Raw genomic sequence first — 22,741 nt, forward strand, 5'->3', positions numbered from 1 at the left:
CCTGGCCTACCTGAATTCGTCATGGCAGCCAAGTCAGGAATCTCAGTAACTTCTCCGGTTTCAGTGTTCTCTTCGTACAGTTGCCAACGGTACAGCCAAGACGTTCTGCTTCTCCGTCGGTTGCGCCACCAACTACTCCCGCTACTACTACTACTAGTAGATGTACAGCCAGTTGCGCAGCTTGCCTCCAACTTTAATTCCTTATGTTTCAGAGTTTCCAGACAATTTTTCCTGCACCTGAGATTGTCAAATCCATATATTGATAATCAATCAATAACGGGAATATATAAATTAATGAATCTGCGAGAGGCTGGAAGAAAGACTGGATGAATAAATGAATGAACAAATGGATGAATCGACCACGCTTGTTATTGTTTTGATTTACCTATAACTTTGCTGACAACAGATGCATGTATTGTTACGCAGTTTATTCAATTATTCAGATTCATTCACTGGACAGAAATGTAGGTTTGAAAACTATTGATAGAACACCTAGCATAAGTTGGTATATACACGGATGTACCATACCCCTAGAATTTTGTAATTTAGTTTGCGCATGCACACTTCTGTGCTGTTTTTGCCAAGACAAGAGTACGATTGGTAGGAAATGCATGTGGCAAACACGTCTAGTCAAATTCACGTCATAATGTACGAGTAAAAACAAGAACATCGCTTGAACTCAAATATTTTGCATTTAAGGAAGATACTCAAAATGGACAAAATAGAATTGTTAACTAGATAACAGTAATAATTTTGTTATTTCAGGTTGATTATTGTAAATAAGAAGCATTAATTGAATTAACCAAATGTCTTTTAGCTAGCTAAAAACCATGATATAACGTACCTTATGGAAAAAACTGGCAAGGGGCCGCCGTCAATGATGTGCAGTTCTTGTGCGAAGTCCACCGAGGCACCCCCGAGAGTTGCGTTCACTTTGATCACGTAGGTTGCTCCTGAATCCATCGTTGACTGGTTGAGACGGATGGCGCTTCCTGCTCCTGATAGTTCCCGGAAGTCCACATCCCCGCAGGCGGCGGTGTATACGTTATTCCCGCTGCTATCCACCGAGGAGGCACGGTACTGAGCAACGGGAACAGGAGTGGAACTACCGAGAGAGCTGGAGGCATTCCGGCGGCAATGCCAGGAGAACACCACCTGTCCCTGGTAGCATCTGTGGTACGGCTCGAGGGTAGCTTCAAAGAGGGCCGGCTCATCGGCCGTTCCTACGATCCTGAGATAGTCCCCAGTGATTTTAACGGTACCAGGGTTCGGACCTGAAGAACGACGGAACAACAATGTCACAAGTCTCTCACACTACACGAAATATACATATTTACCATGGACACACACACACACACACACACACACACACACACACACACACACACACACACACAGACACACACAGACACACACACACACACACACACACACACTCACAACTACACAAACACAAACACGCACCCCTGGAATAACCTTGATCGCAGTGTATAGTTTTGCACAGGAGTTTGATTGTTTTCGGCTGCATTTCATAACGAATAAATAAAGTGTTCATCAGATGTCCCTATGGACTCACTGAAGCAACGAAAATACAACATAATGTGGACAATTCAGTTAGAAAGACTGGCCGTAAGTTATCCTAAAGCTTACAAAATCTCTCCACAACGATTAAACATACAAGTAAGTAAATATTCTTCCTCTCATAAGGCTACTAGTAGTCATCTCGAATAGATGAAAAATAATGAGATTAAGAATTTGACAGTGTATAAACATGTTATTGTAATAGAATCCTGTTGTAGTTTTTGTTGGTGTTGGACGTAATGCGATATGATTTGAAAACTCATACACAATGGTACGGAAACATCACGGAAACATGCACATCTTTAATCAGTAACTCAGCGTTGGTAGTTTCGGCTGGCAACATAAAGACTGAGCAAACGAAAAAAAAAAACGAGGAAAGGATGAAGAAAGAACCTGAAACGTCTGACTGTTTCCAAATTTCATTCAGTTGCTTTGAGTAAATACTATTTGGCGTTGCCGTACGGGCCTGTGCCTGCATGCTGAAGCCGATTAGTGCCCAGAAGCAGTTAACTTTATTGATTATGAAAAATAAACATACGACTAACGAAGTATGGGTTCTTATTTAACCTTCTATTCCTCTAATGAACCATACCATATGAATTATTAGAGACATATTTGCAATGTTGAACTGCTCAGCCAACTCAATGCGTCATAAAGCTAAACAAGCGATACGGTTCAACTGTACACAGGTCTTATCTACACTTACATGGAGTTGTTGTTAGAGTTGGAGGCTGGGTGCTGGCCCCTGCAATATCCACCCGACCGAGCAGAAACAATATCACAGGCAAGATCACGGTCTTCATGCTTCTTGGACCCTGTAATTACGAGAAGTTTTATTTTTCTGTAGGCATGTACGGATTCCACTTGTGTGTGTGTTTGTTTGTGTGTGTGTGTGTGTGTGTGTGTGTGTGTGTGTGTGTGTGTGTGTATGTATGTATGTAGGTGTGTTTGTTTGTTTCATCATTCAAACAACGCCTGATAACTACTTGAATACGTTGCAAGATTTATTGAAATGAACACTTAATTTCAAAAGCATCGTGGAAAACAATTCTTAGAAAAAAAGAATGCATAGGTATAATGATTGTTGTACGTCCAAAACTCTGATAACATTAAAACATCATCTCTACTGGCATCGAAAACCAGGTACAGATTTTTTTACACAGCCCTTGGAGCCCTCTGTAATGAAAGTATGCTTTCCTTCAATTGCAATATCAAATCGCTTTAACAATGTAACGGAATCCGAACAGTATCCATATTCTAAGGGAAATGTTAGAGAATCATCTGCACGGCATCTGTATTGAAGGATAACAAAGAGATCACCACACCTTGTTTGGAAGTAAGCCAACTTGCCTCCACCTCCTGACAGCCAGCAGGCCGATGAGTAAAGCCAGACGCTGAGTTGGTGTGATTTATATGGCGTCTGAATCATGGGGGGGGGGGGCGTGTTCCAATACACAACCGGTACATTAATCATCTTTTGCTTATGACGAAGAACATTTCAGCCTAAACAAAGACATTGCGGCCTTTCCGGCATTGATCAATGACGTTCGCGTTGTCTTTGTCAATTTCAGTACAATAATGGGGCAAACCTCAGTGTATGATTTAGATCGATCTTCATCCACACGACTGACACATCGATCTGAATTACATCTCACTGTATCTATGTTTTAATGTAATGGGCAAAATAGACCGTGATGAAATTCTACACATTAAAGATACAGCAAGATTCCGTAGGACAAAAACTTCCGTGAAGTAGTTATGGTGTTTACGATGTGGACTGTTTGACACTCTCTCTACCACGAATATCAGTTTCTTTGAAGCCCAATGAGTTATACGATATGCGTTTCTAGCTCTATATATATCACTAGCACTGAAAAACGGTACCAAAATTGATGACAAAATTGGAAAGGCCATCAAACGCATAAAAATACCCCTAAAATAAACCAGAGCCTAACCTCTGCTTGGAGAGTAGCGAATGTGCCTATAAGAGTCATATAATGTCAGAGAACTAGAAAGATTATATGTAATAGAAAGTCCTAATTCTAACATTCCTTTTCGCCATAGAACGGCCTAAAAGTTGCATGAGGAAATTGTAACGGCTGCATTAATATATGAGTCTCAAGTGAAATATATTGTTGAAAATGTAGTGTCCATTGATGACAGACTGTTAAGGCAGCGATTTGAATTGCGTGACAAACGAGGAACTGAAATTGTTGCACTTCCCCTGCCAGACCGGTCTGATGATGGCATGAAGTGCGTGTTTCGAACTGTTTACTGGACAAACCATTTACAACTAAAACTAAGCCTATCTTACTTCCCAGCATGACATTGTGGTTTCTGTACTTCAAACGTTAAACCATGACTTCGTTCTGTCAAGATGTAGCATAAAGTTCTATTTTCTTCTGTTGTCTCCTCCGTATCTTCCCTTCAAACTCCGTCATTATTGTGTAATGCTGAAGGAGATGATCAGAAAATTGAAGCCTTTTCAACTTAAACTCAATAGAAATTTTTCATTAAGAATGCATTATCAAACACGTGGACAACTCTGATCCTCCCTTCTGCAGGAATGATATCGTTTAATGTCTAGACCAAAGACCATTGCTGTTGCTCGCCGTCACATAGCTCTTAAATGGGTCAAAAATTGGTCAGAAATTGGTAGGGAATTAAAGCGTTTAGCAAATTACCTTCTATTGTTCCGCATGTTGAATATTTTATGTTGCAATGTGTTCCAAATTACGCTTACAAGTTTAACATAAATGATGTAAACGTCTCGCGTGAAGAATGGAAACCTTGGCGATGACCATTGAAGGACATGTAAGAATAAGATAATCTATTCAGCTGGACATAAACCGGACCCTGCGTTGTGAAATGTGCGCTTCGTTAGAAAATAAAGAATGAAAACGTAACAAATGTCACCGTGGTTTATGGAGTTGTCATACAGGCTCTACGTTTTTGCTCAACAGGAAAATTAAATCTTCTTGGCCTAAACCTGTGTATGTTAGGGCAGAGAAGGCCAGATAGCATTGTGCCGAAAAGGTGCGAATACCTTCCTACTAGAACTTCTAATATCTTGTAAATAGTGTAGAACGACTGGAGTGACACAGTATTATGCTTTAGACTCAACACTTTATTCATTTATACAGATACAGACCAAACTGAGACGTACATGTATCTTTTCATGACATACTTGTCAGATTTGTGATCTACTTATAATTAGTTTGTTGTTTATCATATTATGTTTTATCTACAGACCTATTCCAACGATCAGTCTACTTGCCTCCAGATTTACAAAATATAAGCAAATGTTGTGTGGATCCGCTACATTGATACGTTAACATGCAAATATTTACTCTTCTATCCAGCGCCCAGCAGACACTATTTACACAGTTACTGCAGTTCTGGTATTATCTAGAGTCCGTACACATGGAGATGTCCCTTTAATAACATGCAACGTACCACAACGCATGCATTCAGGCCATTCATATTTTGGCCCCTATATCAACATTATGTAGTACAGAGTTAGAACTGTTCCAACACAAAATGTCTGTGCATCGAATTTTCCACTGTCCTACTGCACTGCAGTCTTCCTGAACATTCAAGTTACCAATCACCTTGGTCAAGTGGCTTCATGGACACGTGACGTCAGCAATTATTTCAAATGTCAATGAATATTATACCGCCCGCCGTCTGTGTTGAGGGAAGGCTGTTGTGGTGCCCTAATGTAGATTGTCTGTTTCTGAGGAAAAGCGCAGGACAGCCGAAAATTCGATGCGCATAAATTTTGAGTTGGAACAAAGTTTTTAACTCTGTACAATTATGACTGGATATAAACATGTTTTTTAACTCTGTGATAGACTTTCAATACTGTAATATGTTTGACACATACTGTACCACCAACAGGGACGAACATTCATGCTAATCAACATACGTGAGAATTGTTTGTAGCCTATAACTTCATATACGAACGTTCTTTTTCGAGTCCTATAATTCATAAAGGATTACATACGTAAAGGTAAAGAATAAAACAAATGCTGAAAATGACATTCATTGCAATTTTCTGCTCGTTTGCAAATCATGACAAAATCAACCGATTGTCTTTCTTTCATATTTGATTTACATTACGTGTCTTTATAGATCATGCTGATTATAGTGACGTATATTGTGCTATGTAGTAATTGTGTGCAAAAAAAACGTATACTTTCCAAAATTGTTGATTTTCCTCGTAGAGAAATCGTGTTTAAGGAGACAAAGCCACAGACGATATATCATATGTCAAACAAAATCTGGAGTACCACATTTGTTTACAAATATCCATAAAGTTATGTTTTCCCATAAAGAATTACGTTTTCGGTGTGCCAATGGTTCAATACTCTATGCGCCAACAGAATAATCTCTATTGCTATCATTGATTAAAGTGTATAAGTCACCAATGACATCGAAATCAAAAATTTCCCAAAATTACATAACCCATAATAGTATTGTTAAATATCATAGACATTTGCACAAAATATACACCCTTCGGATGTTATTGAACATTGAACCATCAAAGCATCATACCTCCAGTTTTTTATTCTTCCCACCAGGTAATTACATTAATCAGTGACTCTTCCGATGACGTCACAATGACCATGGCAGCCAGTTTGGAACTTTGCACTGCGGTTCGGAAAGAACGTTCTTTTGAGAAGCACACAAACTAAATATCAGAATGTCTTTTAATTGAATGTAATCAAGATAACTGAGCTCTGTTTGCTCATCAAATAATGTTTTTCACAAGCCGCGGTGCAATGTTCCGAAAGGGCTGCCGTGTTCATTGTGGCGTCATCAGAAGAGTAAAGTCACTGATTAATGTAATTACCTGGTGGAAAGATCAAAGAAAAATCAAAAGCTGGAAGTATGGTTTCTTATGATTCAATGTTGAATAACATCAGGTTGTGTATTTCTTTCAAACGTTTATATTCTTGAATGATACTATTCCTAATACAGATAATAAGAAAATGTTGTATTTTGGTGTCATAAACACTTTAAGGTTAGACATCCAGGTACAGTTTCTCAAGTAACTGGATACAAATTTCGAAACGATGCTTGACCGTTTCCCAAAGTATATTTAGTTGCTTAATAAGGCGTATTAGGCGTATCTAACGTTTATCGCACTACTTTTGACCACAGGAATCTATTCACGAAACGGTTTACGCTTTACATACGCCGCGTTCAGATAGCGTTGATCTTCTTCAGGGTCAGCTCCAGCTTGTCCTCTAGCTCTTGTAGCTGCATTGTCACCTCCTCACCGCTTGAGTTCCTATTGGCTATGCATTGGCAAAAAGATAAAGAACAGTATTGGAGAGTTGGCATTGAAAAGAAAGACCAAATATCGATTTGTGACGTCGTACGTCACAAAGTATGAACTGATACGTCCACAATGAAACAACACGAGAGGTCTGTAGTATTTGATACCTTTAGGAGGCACAGCTGCTGCGTTGATCCCAAGAAACTGCAGGAACTTGTTGACCATGAACTCGCCCATGTCGCTATCCCCACCGGGACCGCCAGGGCTGCTTTTGGATGCGGCCAGCTGATCATCCAAGATGGTGACGAACATATTGGAGAGAACGATCACTACCGCTATCACGAAACTGGAAACAAACATGCAAACAATATATAGTAAACGTTTTACATGTCATTTCCGTGCACAATATAAAGCACTTACATTGTACCAACAAGCTTTATTTTTACCAGTCTTCTCAGTGTATAAGCACGCCCTCTTCAACCGTGATGTTGATCATAGATTATGGTTCAGGTTTTCTGACTTGAGTCCATCCCCAAGCAGGTGCATTCTTTCGATTATTGTTTAACGGTTTATTATAATACTGTCGTACATTTTGAATTGAAATGTTGCTTTATTGTACGTTTTTGCTTCTTGTCAGCCTTAAAGAAAGTAATAGAATATGGTAGCGACCGGTCATGTGATAGGGCGACGACCGTTTCAAATGGCAACGACCGTTTACGAGACGGAAACGCGATACGCCAACGTGTGGTTAGACTGTCTTTTGATACAGATTCAGAACTAATGAAATAAAATTAGCACACCGATGCTGTAAACCTACACACCATAGGCCGTATAGGCGGCCAATGAGGACGTGGCCGGGCGACACGTCAGCGAAGTTAATGTTCCCGAACATCTGGAGGAGGAGAGTCCGGACGGTTGACGGAAACGTCATGTAGTTTTCCGCTTCAGATCCAAACACCAGAACCCCCATGCTGCTGAACGCTGGACAGTGAACAAAAACAACATGCCGTTGCTACCAGAAAAAAAGTTATTGTAGTTGTAATATATCATTAGCTGTACACGCCAATATCCTTGGTTGCAAGCTTCACAGCATTGGAAATTGTACTGTATTAATCAATTGATACTACAGTCAAACCTGGTCGAGCAACCACCTGGCGCAGGCAACCACCTGCCTTCAAAGGACACATTGAAACAGTACCGTCCATTTTCACATAGTTAAGACCCTCTCCCAAGCAACCACTGTCTTCCCCAACCAGCAACCACTTTCTTCAGTCCCAAATGGGCCTTCACCCTCCCCTGAACAACCAAAGTTGATTGACAGCAGCATCTAACCCAGCAGCGGTCTCTTGAAAATGAGGAATTCTGCAAGCTCTGGCACGCATTCAATTTCAACAGCCATTCATTCAATTTCAACACCAGAATCAGAAACAATTCTTATACACACTGTATTTTTCACAGTACCAGTAACACCACTGTAAACATAGATGCAGTTGAATTACAGTTAAAATCTGTTAATGCATCTTTTTGTGTCATTAGTTAAAATCAGTGAAGCACCTAAATACTGCACAAAGTACAAATTAAGCCAGTTAGAATTTTGACCATATAACGTTATATACCATAGAAACTGAATTCACTTGTTTTGGCTGTTCAAGGAACAGACATCTAGAAAAACATGTTTGATTGTTAGATAAACACAGTTCTGATTGCCAAACAATGGTTTGATGAAATTTGATTACATAACAGCATGGGGATTAAACACCATTGTGCATCTCTCGTAGATATGTTTCCTGGGAACTAACTAAAGCTGAATTTTTCCAATGTATGATTTTTTTGGGTGAACGAGCCAACCTGTCGGTCTGAATACAGGTTTGACTGTACTTGGTAACTACATGATTTGCAAGTACAAGTACGTCAAATACAAGAGAAACATTGACATTGTTATATTGTTTGAAAATGAAGGTACTCTAAGATATTTAATGTAATGATCATTATGTGCACATTTTGATATGTAAATGCCATTCATAAATACAGTCTACGGCGAGGAACCATGGACAGTTTTAAAAATATCATTGCTACTGAGAAACACCTTTATGCAAAGCCAATTCCAGTCGTCAGTGTTGCATCTAAAGACGTGTCATGCAACTGTATATGGATCTGCCATGTTTTCAAAAGGTACAAAATAGTGCATATCAACTTCAAGGAAATGCCACGTTTAGGCGATTGTTGTTATATCGTTTAAGCATTACATTTCATATTGTTTTCCATTTCCATCAGGAATGCTATCATCGTGCTATCTTATGGTTTCATACATGTCTCGTTCGCAATATTTTGGCAGAAGAAGACACCCACCCGCAAGTATCAGCACAAACATGAGGGAAAAAGTGGCGATCTTGTGGGCTGCGTTCCGCAGCGTGTGGAAGAAGACACCGATGAGGCGGTTGAAGCTCAACAGTGACATGAACTGGAGCGTCATGACGAAGACTAGAATGGCCATCAGAGACGTGAAGACGTCGCTGACTACTGCGATGCCGCGGAAGCTGACGAACTGACCTGTTGGTTATAAAGAGAAAATTTTATGTCTCATCAAATACGCATCGATGGATGTGTTCATTGAGAAACTGCGCAGGTCCTTGAAATCACACCAAGGACTGCGCAAGCATATAGTCTCATCACATACTTCAAGTGGACATAGCCTGTTTTAAAGTAGCATAGTTTCTAAGAATTGTTGTTAAGCAAAAGAAGTTGCCACCCATACTTAAGATAAATAAGACATGTGGTACCTGTGAGTTGGTCACTGTAACAGTTATAAGCCTGAATGTATAACTTTTGACGCAACAACAAAAATTGGCCAATTGATGAAAAAATCGCACATGCTTCAAAGATCACAACAAGAAAGTTGTCGATCCTTGTATTCTGGGTCAAAATACTCACTTTTTGGTAGAAAATAGATAATGATATTATCAAAAGGGCTTATACTTACGACGGAACGACTGTATTTGTGCTTCTTATATACAGCTGTTGAGCAATGAATTAAGTATCAATATGATACGGAATGCACAGGACGGAACGGCTCTAATGAAAACACGTAAATTATCTTCTGATTTGATATCATATCTATTGCATTAAAACACATGAACATGTTTATGAATTAGTTAAGTGTTATTGTACCTTTGACATCTTTTAGCTGGTTGACGTAACTGCCACGCATGATCTCTTTGACAGCAAACAGGGCCATAACTGCGATGCACATGAGGAGTCGTAGGAATTCTAGCCAGTTCCAGGCCTGGCAGAAATACCCTTTCTTCTGATGCACCATTTTCTTCAACTCTCTGAACAGCGACAAGACAAACAGGATGGCGAAAATGATCTGAAAAAGAGAAAAGAAGATTCTTGGGTAAACGGGTGTACCTCTGGCAGACATAGACATCTACGCATCAATCACATACGAGTGGTGGATCAGGTTTCGTACTCTTGGAGGACTACCTCTTCGAGACATACATTTCTCGTTCAAGCGTTACATTAGGTGGTTATCTCATTGAAATGCGCCAAACTGCACTTGAAATGTGCACCAACGTTGCGATATTTTGCCAACTTTCCCTTGCAGTCACACTAATGTGCAACGCAAGGGTAACATAACTGACCTCTACGAACAAAATGGCCGCGCTCGGAATTGTCACATTCTCAGTTTCGGCTCCAAATTAAAATGTCTTTATTGGAATTTCAGTGTTGCCATTGAATCATTGACGTTATGTACAATTATCAAGATTCTTCTGAAAGAGATTTTCAGTGATTGCTAATTGGACTTTTTTTAGATTGCAGACGACAAATCGATGCCGAATGATGCCGGTTTGCGTCACTTTAAGAATTCCTTTCATGATTTGGCGCAGTCCAGTGAGATTATGTACCATAATACTTTGTTTGTCTATTGTAAGGCAATGGTTCATTTGGGATTCTAAGAATTGGCCATTGCTTTAGAACGTAACTTACAGAAAAAAGTCTCATCATATTTCTGTACATACCTGGAATGCTATGTTCAGTTGTCCCGCAGTCCCTACGTAAGAATACAACTTGAACATGCGGATGTCTTGGGTTGTTTTCGCCCCGCGACCTGCTACAAACTCTACCAGAAGGGTGATCACCGCGAAAAGGTTGGCGTTAGCATTGTACGCGTTTATCTCGACCACAACGGCTTCTGTGAAGTCATCCAGCCACTCGTGCTTCTGTAGATGCTTCATGGTGAGATCGGCCTGGCGAGGATCGTCGCCAATCTCAAACATATAGGCCCCGTCGGCATAAGTGCCCACTTGCCCGCCGTAGGGGAGAGACGACCCCGGCGTGAAGACCCATGCTGATGCCATATTGTTAACAGTTGCATCAGTTACGTTGATACTGCTATCAGATATTGACCGCCACCCAATGCCAAATTCTCCACTCTGATACTTTGTCAGCGAGTAGTCTATCTTGCAGTGCGGAAAGGTGGCAACTTCAGTCAGGCAGTCACCTATGTGTAGACAAAAAACTGTTATGAAGCGCGGCCTTATGAAGCTTATACAATACGGTACCATACAGGTAATGTTTATTTCGTAGAACACAGAAATTCTTGACGAGTTTAAAACGATGTCCTTTTAACATATTTGGAATGAAACTTCATTTAACATTTGCAAACAGAGCTACATGTGTAGATGCGCACAAATTATCCTGGACATTGATGTCAAATCGAATAGGATATAGCTTAACAGAGTCTTTAGATACTCTATCCGTTTTTGGTTGGGACTATCATATACATATGTAATCTATTACGATATACATACAAATGAAACTAGAACCTTTTCGGCTTCGAAACTGTTTGAACGCGGCCGCCCCAACTCTGTACGACTGATCATCGAGCAGCTTGCTGCCGGGCCGAGCAAACAGAACCTTCGTCAGTTCAGCGGAGGACCAGTTCCAGACTTTGTCAAAAGTATTAACCTATGGGACAATCGAAACAGTTTTATTGTTATGGTCAAATTAAAGCAATGAAATGTCGCAGTTGAGGAAGACTTTAGGAAAAAAATAAGTGATCAAAGTACATTAAGACACAAATTGTAGCAGAAGTCGCTGCAATTTAATTCTGACTATTAGCCGTACGAGCCGACCTGAAAGACAGGCGTGATATCGTCGGGCTCTTGAGGGGAATAGGACATTTTATTTTTCACTCCCTTTCCATATCAGTGAAGTGGGCAGGTGCAGACCACCATGTTGGGTTCACCAAATTGCATTTTTTTAAATGTTATCAGCAAATTCTTATGTGCTCTTCTTGTATTCTATTCTATTAGCTAGCTAAATACACTTGATAGAGGTTGTTTGGGAGTGGCAGAAGATCTCTAGATTTCCGAAAAGGCGTTAGCAAAGATTTACTGACACGCAAATAGCTGCTTCTATGTCGGTGTCCGATGTCCCTAATACGTAAAACTCAGACGTTCTATCGGTATCAATGTGTGATTAGGCTGATGAAAATACAACGCAAATACATAACATCTCATCCAATAGTAACGGTATTCCTCTCACCTATGACTTACCTCTGACAGTTCATTGATATCATACTAGTTCTAGATTAAATCAAACACTCGGTTTGGAATAAACGTTTTTGAAGTTAGGCGATGGTTAGTTGATCTCGATCCACAACAGATCGTCGACTGATATTTGTAGTAACAGAAAATATATATGATTACCTTTTTGAATGTTGGAAACCGAGATTTCAGCGATTTTTCCATGTAATACCCTTGGGTGTCCATGCTGCTGAAGGCCAAGTAAAATACCACGGCCACGACGAGGAAGTGCTTGAAGACGTCCCATAGAATTGTGCTCATTCGAAGTTCTTTCTTTCGCAAGGCGCGAGCCATGGCCAGGTCTTCTGTTCTGCTGGAGGCTGATGAGCTAGGCATTGCTGGAGCTCGTACATTTTCTGTAATTCATGATTTTTTTAATGATTCAGACCCAACATTTTAAAATGATATGCATGCTCTTGACATCAAATATTTTCAACGTATATCTTCGTCGCTAAATATGTTGTGGTTAGTTTGGCAGCCCCATAATCGAGATGATGCTGTGTAATGTGGAAAGGCACTTCACACGTGCTGTTGATAACGGTGTTGTCTTAACGATATGAACACTCAGGAAGAAGTATTGCCTGGCTTGATTTGATACTTAGGCTATACAATGTAGTATAGCGAAAACACTTACTAGCATCTGGAGGTGCAGGTAGAAACTCCTCGTCGTCATCAAGTGCATCTTCTTCCATCACCTCAGCCTTCCCGATCTTCTTATTGATGAACGCAATAATAAAGGCAAACAGTAGAACCTGGAAAAAACGATATGGAACATTTTTATGTTGACATCCATACAGCCTGTTGCTGCTTTCAAAGACGGTCGCTAGCTGTCCTGGTACCAATGATGATCATGTTCAGATATCATAACATATCACGACATTTCAAAGGAACAACAAATCTACTTTTCAATGAACCTTTCATCGAGTTTGTCAGATGATAACTTGGGGTCCCTGTCACAGCTGAGTAAGTCCGCGGTACTTGAATTACAACGTAGAGATACATGAACATTGAGTTCATACACTGATCCCTACTAATTCAACTGGTAGCAGCTTCAAAGTTGAACTCCTGCTTTCGATCAGTTGGTAACTGGAAGGGCACTTCGTTCGAGCTGCACCCGTCTTTCAGAAGGGACGAAAATGTTGTCCCGTGTTCGAGGAGGTGCCTCTAGCACGTTAAATGAGAAGGGTTAGCAATTCTAACCTGCAGAAAATGTTCCCTGCTACTGAAACAGCAAAACATATTTGCCACTAGGCAGCAAAAGAGTCCAATCGAAGGAATGAATTGATTAGTATAAGGGCCTGCCCTGTGGTTTGCTTACTTGTAGTACAATCACAAACAAACCACAATTACCAAACTGAGAGCGGGAAACAGCTGAAATACCTTGAGTGGCTGTATAAGGAGAACAGATTGGAAGATGGAGAGTAGAATTGAAGTCAGCCACTCCCCCGACTTCTCCGCTCCCCACTCCATGCTGTAGAGGATGACGAAGAAGGCCGAGCCTGCTGCCGACAGGAAGACCAGAACCCAGCCGATGTACACGCACCAGTGGGGCAGGCCGGACTGCCTCTGCTCCTTTGTCTCCCTAACAAACCCGCCATTCACCTGATACTCATCAGCAAAACAAAATTGGAAATTTCAATTCAATGTGTGTAACATATCATTTGAGGTTGATTAGACACAACTTCTTTATCATAATGATACTTTTGTTGCCTATAATTGCTTAAACACTAATTTCAGAAAAAGACATCGATATAGATGCAACTAAAGAAAACCAATGACAAAGTTGAACATATGTCGCAGCAAGCAAAACATGACGTAGTTTGAAATCAGCAGCTTCTAAGCTTTTTTCTCCATAGCATATACTGCTCTGCTTTGCATGTCTTGTAAAAACTTTGCTTACCAGTATCTACACTCACATCAAACAAGCATTTAAGGGAAAACTTAAACTACAGTATTCCATTTGGATCTCCCCTAAGGTGTCACCAAAAATGTACTTTCTGATTCTACCAGGTGTTTTTAAAGCACGGGTTCTAACCTTTGAGGCAGATTCAGGGGCTGTCTTACTCCGGCTAGGACGGGACTTTGTAAACACATAAACAATGACAAAGTTGACCGGGAAGACGATGATCGTGCTGACGAAGCTGATCCACACTTGAGACAAGGTGAACACCAGAGGGCCCAGTCGGTACACCTGCCACGGGATACACGCAATGTTGATACAGTCACGTTACATGAAAGTTTATAACATCATTGAAAGAGATTTCACTTAACTGCTGCACAAGAAATGTGAGTCAACATTCCGACCAGTCTTTTGGTCTCCTTCATGATTACCAGGAGCCCGGTTGCTCAATACAGTCGTCCCTGCAAGTGTGACGTAAGCACAGGATCGAAGGTCGTTCGAAGTCTGTATCAGCCCCCGTCTCTATTTAATGCAGGTTGTTGAGTTAACCGGTTGCTTCGTTGTTGCAGCATCACAAAATAAAATTGACCAACCTGTTGTTTGACGCTGTCGTCTGTCCGATAGAACATGGCGTTGGTGATCATGGTGAGGAAGACCAGAGACAGGCAGCACGAGGCCCGCTGAACACGGCTGAAGTGACTCCGGGTGGGCCGGGATGCTACCGAGAACCACAGGTGACCATCGCTGTTGGCGACACATTGAAATAAAAAGAATGACTATGAATCTGCTCTGTTGACTGACTCCGGTATTGAACTGGACTTTGTTTGTAGCAGTTATGTTTAACGGAATACTGGTTCACAAACATTTTCACTGTGATCGGGGCGGGTTTAGAAATACATTTTGTATTTGATTAGCTCCACTATGGAGCTGAATATATCATACACATGACTGCAGTTGTAAACACATACTCATATTCTACCCGACTGCATTTATAATCATGGTGATGTCCATGAACGACAACCGTGAAGGGCCACATCAAATATGTTTGTAGCAGATTATGGCAGTTATATCATAATTATATTCACCCATAAATACAGTCGATCCGAGAGAACTGCCTGCTTCTACCAGTAGGTAGGCAGGTAGACCTCCTTTGTATTAGGAGATGATGGTGGCCACTTATATATTACTGAAGCTAAGAATCATTTTCCACAAACCTTATATCTTTACGAGTTTTTTCATGGAAAACCGACGAGAAGTTTGTGAGTTCGTCACGCCCGGCTGCGCTCAGGAAGCGGTCCACCTTTCCATCCTCCAGCTCAACCGCCAGCCAACGTTGGCAGAAGAACACGTAACTAAACGATGATTGCAAGATAATTACTCAAAACCAAACAATGACAGATTAGCAGACTTCTCAATCGCCATAAGACTGCACAATCTTTATTAACCCTTGTCCTGCTGGAGTTCCAGAGCTAAAATATACCCCCACTGCCGAAGTGCGCAGAAAAATTTGAAAGAAAGAGTTCTCGTTTGATATTGCTCAATTTTAGTTACCACGCTGTAAACAACCGCGCGGGTGCAACTAGCGCATTGTAGAAATATTCCCAACCCAGCAATTGTCTGGGCTAGCATACAGAACAAGAATGTACAACCCGGCAATTGCCGAGCGTAGCAGGACTAGGGTTTTTCAAGATTGTCAGATGTATAATGTAACAACCATCCTTCAACAGGGATCGACGGGGTGCGCCATAGACGTCGAGCAACTTATGATCCACTTCCTACCAAGTGACGTGTTCTAACGTTATGTTACAGAAGCAGTGGATTGCTCATTGGACTCTATTGACGTTTGGGGCAGTTCTTTTTCACTTGCCGCAAACGGGAAGAAAACCAAAGACATGGTAATTAGCGCAAGGGGGTAGGTACGTTGGCCTCTCTCCCCCCATCCCACTATATCAGGCCAGGAGATCCAAAGAGTCACCACCTTCAAACTACTCGGGGTTCACATCTCTGCCGACCTGACCTGGGACGCTCACATTGAGTACATGATGAACAGGGCTCGCTCGACCAAAAATGTATTATCTCAGTGTCGCTAAGAAGGCGGGGCTCTCTGTAGAGGTCCTAACCCAGATCTACCTGACGTTCATCAGACCTACCCTTGAGTACTAGTATGCTAGTCCGGTGTGGGGCGGACTGCCCAAACACCTATCTGACTCACTACAGTCAATTCAAAATCGCTGTCTCAGAATCATTGGGCTACCTGCTGACTCACTTCCTTCCCTAGCAAGTAGACGCGAGAGTGCTACCCGGAGAACACTTGAAAACATCCTGCAGGACAGCACTTCACCTCTCTGGGCATTCATGACTACGCTCAACGCTCAGCAGAAGCAAAAGACATTCAATGTCCTTCATTCCACGAGCCCCTAAAACTTTACTACAGTAATGATTCCAAGTAGACCACGCATCGAATATCTAGCACCTCAATTTAAACTAGAGTTGTAACAGAACTTTCTTTTGATTTCACGGATTGTTACCGTATATATATTGAGACTTCCCTTGTTGTGAACTGACTGGGCACTTGTTGCGAGCACTTTTTATCCTATATGATACGTTTTTATAATTATTATATCATCGTAGTAAGTAAAACTACGCCTAGAGCGGTTTTAGTGTTTAATTAGTGTTTTGATGTTTACATTTAATTGTTTTAAGTGTTGCAGTAATATCATGTAAAGAGCGTGCAATTCAGCCGTTAGGCTGCCATATGCTTTGTGCAATAAACCAATACCAATACCAATACCATTCCTTAACAAAGACTGGAGCTGATTATTTTTGGTAAGTCCAACTTTGGTTGTGTAACTTTGCAAATTGCAATTTAACTTTGATTCAGAATATCGAATGCACTTTCCCCTGGCAGGATATGCAACAATACTGAAGTGAGAGGAATCTACCATATTTGAAACATCGTACTTGTGATCGGATTAGAGAATGCTTGTTGTTCGTACCGTTTATTTCTGCGTAGGTCTCCAACGACTATCCTGTCCAGGAACCAGCTGGCATCACCTCCGTCACCTGAGTTGTCGTGCCACACGTGAACATTGGTCAACTCTCCAAGGTTGTAAGTCGTGGACAACAGAAAGCTGCAGATGCTACCGCGCTGGAAAACCTGAGAACATAACATAACATGGCGTTTGATCAAATACCCCTGGGAAGTGCCTGTGTACGAACCTAGAACTCAAGGTCATTTTGATAACTTTTGGTATGTGGGCAGCTATTGGATTTCGAGGAATCATTTCGCGATTTTGATCCCCCTTTCAGGATATTTAGAGACTGTACCAAAAGAGACCGACACACCCTTTTTGAATAGAGTGTTGTATAGTTTATAATCAGCAAGTCTGTTTATTGAGGACAATGACCTCAATTAAAGATTCCCAGATGGCTTGGGACTTGTTGAAAATCAGCTGATAAGGCTAAGACTATGGCATTAAGAAATCCACAAAATTCCAACGGAAGTATTAGATCGTCGAATTTCGTTCACACTGTGAAAACATTTAGTGGTACATGTTGACATATTTTAGACTATCTTTGGAACACTTTCCGTGATGTGTAGATCTAGAGTTGCCATACCGACCTGGTTCTTAGATGCAGCCAGCGGTCTGGGTCCAGTGTCTCCATCAGCTCCGTGGAGGATGATGCCGGCTTTGGACGATGTCCCAGACCCGGCCTTCATCCCTGTGTACACGGTCAGCAGGTAGAAGTTCTCGTCGGATTCATTGTTGTCAGCGATGGGCAGAACTCCCCACTGCAGGGCACAAGATTAAAACACTGTACTGATCAGCCCTGAGAAATGTGAAAGATGGCTAGCCCCTAGACGACGTAGGTGTGGTGATATTCATTTTATTGGTGGTAGTTTGGGATTGAACCTCAAAAAGTATTCAGCAATAATTGATTCTTTGCATGGATTTTTCACGATGTGATCATAAACGCTCACAGCTGTTCGCCTTTACTTCCGCTTGCTTAGAAAGAATACATCCAATTCTATAGATAAATCCAACTACATTCAAAGGAGAGACTCACCTTGGGTAAAGAGAGGTAAATGCACTGAAGAATGTTAAGAACCGACGTCTTGTAACCTTAATTTTACCTTGATTCTGTCTCGTTTGTCCGCCTTAAACACAAAGACAACGATGATGAAGTAGATGCCAAACATGACGATGACGGTAGAGAACACGGCTGCGTTGTCACTCAGATTGGCGAACTTTGCAAACACCGTGCTGAAGTCGATGGAGTTGGGTGGAACTATGAAGTCAGAACCAAACGCTGTCAGATGTGTCGTCAGGCACTGGGTGTATGTTGCTGTGGTGTTGGGGCCAATCTGTGAAATGCAGTTGATACAGACAGTATTTGATAGAAGGATGGTCATACTGATAGCAAAACGCATGGCTGCAATATACAACTCACTTAAGCCTGAGACAAGACAAGCGCCCAACCTTAAAGCCTTCAAACAGGCTTTGAAATCAGAACAGTTCCCACCTATGACCCTCAATGACCATTGAATGACTTAATGATGTTGAGATGTTTTTTATCTTCGCCGAGTACTTGTACTCGGAGAAGATTATGTTTTCGGTTGAAAAATCTGTTGGGTGGGTCTGAATGTATGTCAGGAGCATAACTCAAGAAAGCTTCAATGAATCTTTATGATTTTTGGTAGGTGTGTAGTGGTTGTGCAAAGGAAGTTCAAGTTCGAAAATTGTTCACCTTGCGTTTTTCAACAGTACTGCAGCAGACTTTGCATTTTTTTTTTTTTTGTATGTAGACAAAAAAAGTGACGGAAACGTTGATGGATCTTCATGATTTTTTGCAGGTGTGCAGATGTTGTGGAAACGGAGGTCTAGTTCAAAAATGGTTCCCCTGGTATTTTTCGTTGGTACTGCAGCGGGCTTTGTGTGGATGTGTATTTGTATGTCGCCAGCATAACTCGAGAAGCTGTTAATGGATCTGTATGATATTTAGTGGATTGGTATGGTTTACAAAAAGGAAGGTCAAGTTCGATAATGGGCCTTCTAGCGGGTACTTAAGGTACTGCAGCGGAGCTTCAAAATTTAGAGGCATATTTTCTGAAAGTGCTATGGTCATGACTTTTGTGTGGTAGATAGTTCATGCCACAGAAAGTAAGTTCTGTAGATTTGGGCCCCTTAGCGGCTTGTTAAGAACTACAGTTGGTGTTTTTGTTTTGACATTCGGACATGAATAACTTGAGAAGGGGTTGACAGATCGTCGTGATGTTTGGGAAGTAGAGAGCTCAGACGGTGCTTAACATAATCAATGACTAATTATGCAAATCAGGAGCTAATTTTCATAATTAGTAAGGAAAGTTTGTTAACCCACTGCATTTCATAGTGGGACATGGGACAGTGTCAGGTCATGTAAACAGATGGACTTGCATAAACATACATGTAGGTCAAATAAATAAACTATTCTCGAAGCAGAGGTGTTGGTCCTGCTGGTTTTTAACGCGTTCAGTTTAGGCATTTTGTTCAACACGGTTGGCGACATAACGAAAAGGGGACAAAATAGAATGCCTGACAAAAACACCTGAAACACGTCAAAAACCAGCCAGACCCACTCCTCTGCCTTGAGAGTACACTGCATCAAAACTGCACCACTGCTAGGTGCGGAAAAGTCACATGTACATGCACTGTGTCTTTCAAAATGTGTATGATATGGAATCAAGATTTACTCTCTATATATATATTGACTGTACCATTTCATCATCACTTTCAACTTACAACACTGCAATATCGAACCTTTGTGGCCCATATAATATCAACATACTCATATTTTTCATGACCAGTTATAACATATATCAGCACACTCTACACATATACTAGTCCTGTACCACCAAATGATTTTTAACCCCATCTAGACTGGACTCATTCGCCCCATCATAACTTCCAAACGGTATGGTGCATGGTCAAATTTGCAGGGGTGATAAGCACGTAAATATTAATCACTCTCCATAATAAGCCTTGATTATTTGGCGAAGATAATGTGTTCGTGGAACTCTAGTCTTAGTTATCCTGAGTTGTTTGCATGATTTTTATTATTCCGATATTTGATTGTCGCTACTTTGTGTTATGTTAATGTGAATGTATAATTCATTCCTCATATTGTTAATAAGTAATCATTATGCGCATATTGACTTTGTTATGGTTTAGGAGAGACTTCCTTGGAAATCAGTTTCCCAAGTTTACTGAATGGACCACCCTAAAGGTTCATAGATAAATAGTTTGATAAAATCGAGCGTTTCTACTACGTTTTCATTTCAGCAAAGCAGACAGTTGCTCACCGCCATGTCGGTGTCCTTGATTTGCATTTCAATGGATAGTAGCTCAGGTGTTCACAGTATTCCTTGTGTCTTATTGGCTATTCTTGAAGTATTCTTTAGGTTTTCTTCTTTTTGGATAAACACTGATTACCATACATAGAGGTTAACCGAGAGGCCAGAAGATCTCAAGATGTCAGAAAACGCTTGAACTACGATTCACTGAAATGCAAATAGCTGTCTCCGCCTCCATGTTGGTGTCCTTGTGAGGACACGAGGAAATGCTTGATTGAGTCATCGGTACCTACTGATTGGTGAGGATGACGGATACTCACCGTGCAGCCTGACGGGTCCCACTGTCCGGGCGTGTCTTCCCCCTGGTCCCACCATGTGCACCTTGGTGTCATAATTGCCAAGCTGTACGTCTCGTTGTCAAGTGCCTCTCTCAGCCTTGCTTTGACATCAGCAACCGAAGCACCAGGAACATTATTACACACTGATGGGGCTATAAGATGCAGAAAACATGTACATTACTCTGTCCGGCCACATTCATTGTATGACCGTACGATGGCACACCAAGGGCATTCTTGAGATAATCGTACAGAAGTCAAAGCTGTCTTACTACGGAAAAGGCTGTCTTAGATCCTTGTCGGCGATCGGCTGGCTTGAAAATTCTACGATATCCAAATCGAACGAAGCGCCACAAGAAAAAGAAACAAAAAACATAACCGTGCAAGCGCAGTACAAGCGAAGACTTTTATTCCAAGTGCAACGTTATTCTGAGATTGAATATGCTCACTCTGGTCAAGGAGGTTTTATATACCCCCTCGCTCTGGTCAAGTTTCTTGCCGATAAATTTATTGATAAGGGAAGGGGTAACCTTTGGGACATCACATATTCATGCCGTCTCTGAATGACAAATGACCAATCTACCACTTGGCTCTGTCAAAAATGTAGCGATTTTCACAAATACACATGATATTAAAGCTAACGTCCTTCATGCACAAGACGGTGCATAAAGGGCGGCGCCCATCTTCGTTTCAATAGCCCTTGGGCCACACAACTTTGTGCAATCGCTATGGTATACAGCCAGGAGCCAGTCCACTTGTAGCAGATTCTGTTTTCAACTACCATGCTCTTTTCTAAAGACTGGGTGCTTATATCTCTCTTATGATGCTTATAATTAGGAGATAAAGAAGAATGTATCATTTCAAAAGTCTTTCGTATAACAGGGCCGGGGATTGAACTCGTGACCCACTTAATGCAAGACAAACACTATTTTTAGATACATGTAATCCAGTTCCAATACATGTGATAACGCACCTAGTTCCTTCACCCCAATGTAGTAGGTCCCGTTGACTTCCGGATACACCCAGGGAAACAAAGCCGTAACATCCTGACCGGACAGATTGTAGACGTTGGAGTCACAAGCTATCTCCAGAGGTGGTATGATGGCGGTGAAGTTGTGGTTATCCGGTGTTGGTGGCTCATTGTACTGCATGTATACCTGGTATGCTGTTGAGGTTTAGTATAAAAGGAATTGTTATAGGTACTACGATGAAGAGCTTTATTCTATCAGGTATTCATAATGCCAACAGCACTCACCTGTAAGTAGTAAGGATTTTAAAGATAAAGCTCCAGGTCTGGACAACACAACCTACATGAATGTCACATCTCCGACAACTTCTCTTACATTAGTTCATTGCATTTCTCACTTTTTCATCACCCATAACTACCGGCGAAAGTGCAGTGTTGCCGTCGTCGACTACAAATAAATCAGGTATTATATGGATGCTGGCATTGTTGTCTGGTTGAAAGTAACTTGTGAAGTGTAACTTTACATTATTATCTTCACACTGATGTAGTGACATAGGCTACACATGAGATCGAGAGATCACAGGCTCGATCCTGGCATTCCAACTCCAGACGTTATGTTATTGGGGAAGGCACTTGACGCAATTCCATCAGTCCTCTCGGGTGTAAAAATAAGACTTTGGTTGTTGAGGTAAATGCTATCTGTACCTGTATACAAGTACAGATGGCACTTACCAACCGAAGCTTAAGACTGGGAC

General features: G+C 41.2%; 2 protein-coding genes across 2 annotated transcripts in view; both read right to left on the bottom strand.

The window, feature by feature from the left end:
* The window catches only part of LOC136432155 (polycystin-1-like protein 2), a 28,217-nt gene extending 25,267 nt beyond the window's left edge, over nucleotides 1-2,950 (bottom strand). Inside the window, exons 1-4 of the mRNA XM_066423166.1 lie at nucleotides 2,907-2,950; nucleotides 2,288-2,396; nucleotides 845-1,274; nucleotides 11-237 (exon numbers count right to left, since the gene is read on the bottom strand). Of these exons, the coding sequence (XP_066279263.1) occupies nucleotides 11-237; nucleotides 845-1,274; nucleotides 2,288-2,384 (754 nt within the window). The 5' untranslated portion in view covers nucleotides 2,385-2,396; nucleotides 2,907-2,950. The remainder of the gene's footprint in view (nucleotides 1-10; nucleotides 238-844; nucleotides 1,275-2,287; nucleotides 2,397-2,906) is intronic.
* Nucleotides 2,951-4,735: 1,785 nt separating this feature from the next.
* LOC136433946 (polycystin-1-like protein 2) lies at nucleotides 4,736-22,208 on the bottom strand. The gene is made up of 18 exons (XM_066426554.1): nucleotides 21,993-22,208; nucleotides 21,005-21,174; nucleotides 18,489-18,719; nucleotides 17,976-18,146; nucleotides 17,350-17,510; nucleotides 15,568-15,705; nucleotides 14,947-15,097; nucleotides 14,489-14,644; nucleotides 13,834-14,055; nucleotides 13,088-13,205; nucleotides 12,577-12,809; nucleotides 11,692-11,833; nucleotides 10,885-11,366; nucleotides 10,034-10,232; nucleotides 9,215-9,415; nucleotides 7,687-7,846; nucleotides 7,033-7,211; nucleotides 4,736-6,884 (listed from the first exon to the last, which is right to left on the bottom strand). The coding sequence occupies exons 1-18, from the start codon at nucleotides 22,168-22,170 to the stop codon at nucleotides 6,790-6,792; spliced, it is 3,387 nt and encodes a 1,128-aa protein (XP_066282651.1). The 5' UTR covers nucleotides 22,171-22,208; the 3' UTR covers nucleotides 4,736-6,789.
* Between the last annotated feature and the right edge of the window lie 533 nt (nucleotides 22,209-22,741).

The sequence above is a fragment of the Branchiostoma lanceolatum genome, chromosome 4 (genome assembly GCF_035083965.1).
Source record: "Branchiostoma lanceolatum isolate klBraLanc5 chromosome 4, klBraLanc5.hap2, whole genome shotgun sequence".
In the NCBI taxonomy this organism is placed as follows: Eukaryota; Metazoa; Chordata; class Leptocardii; order Amphioxiformes; family Branchiostomatidae; genus Branchiostoma; species Branchiostoma lanceolatum.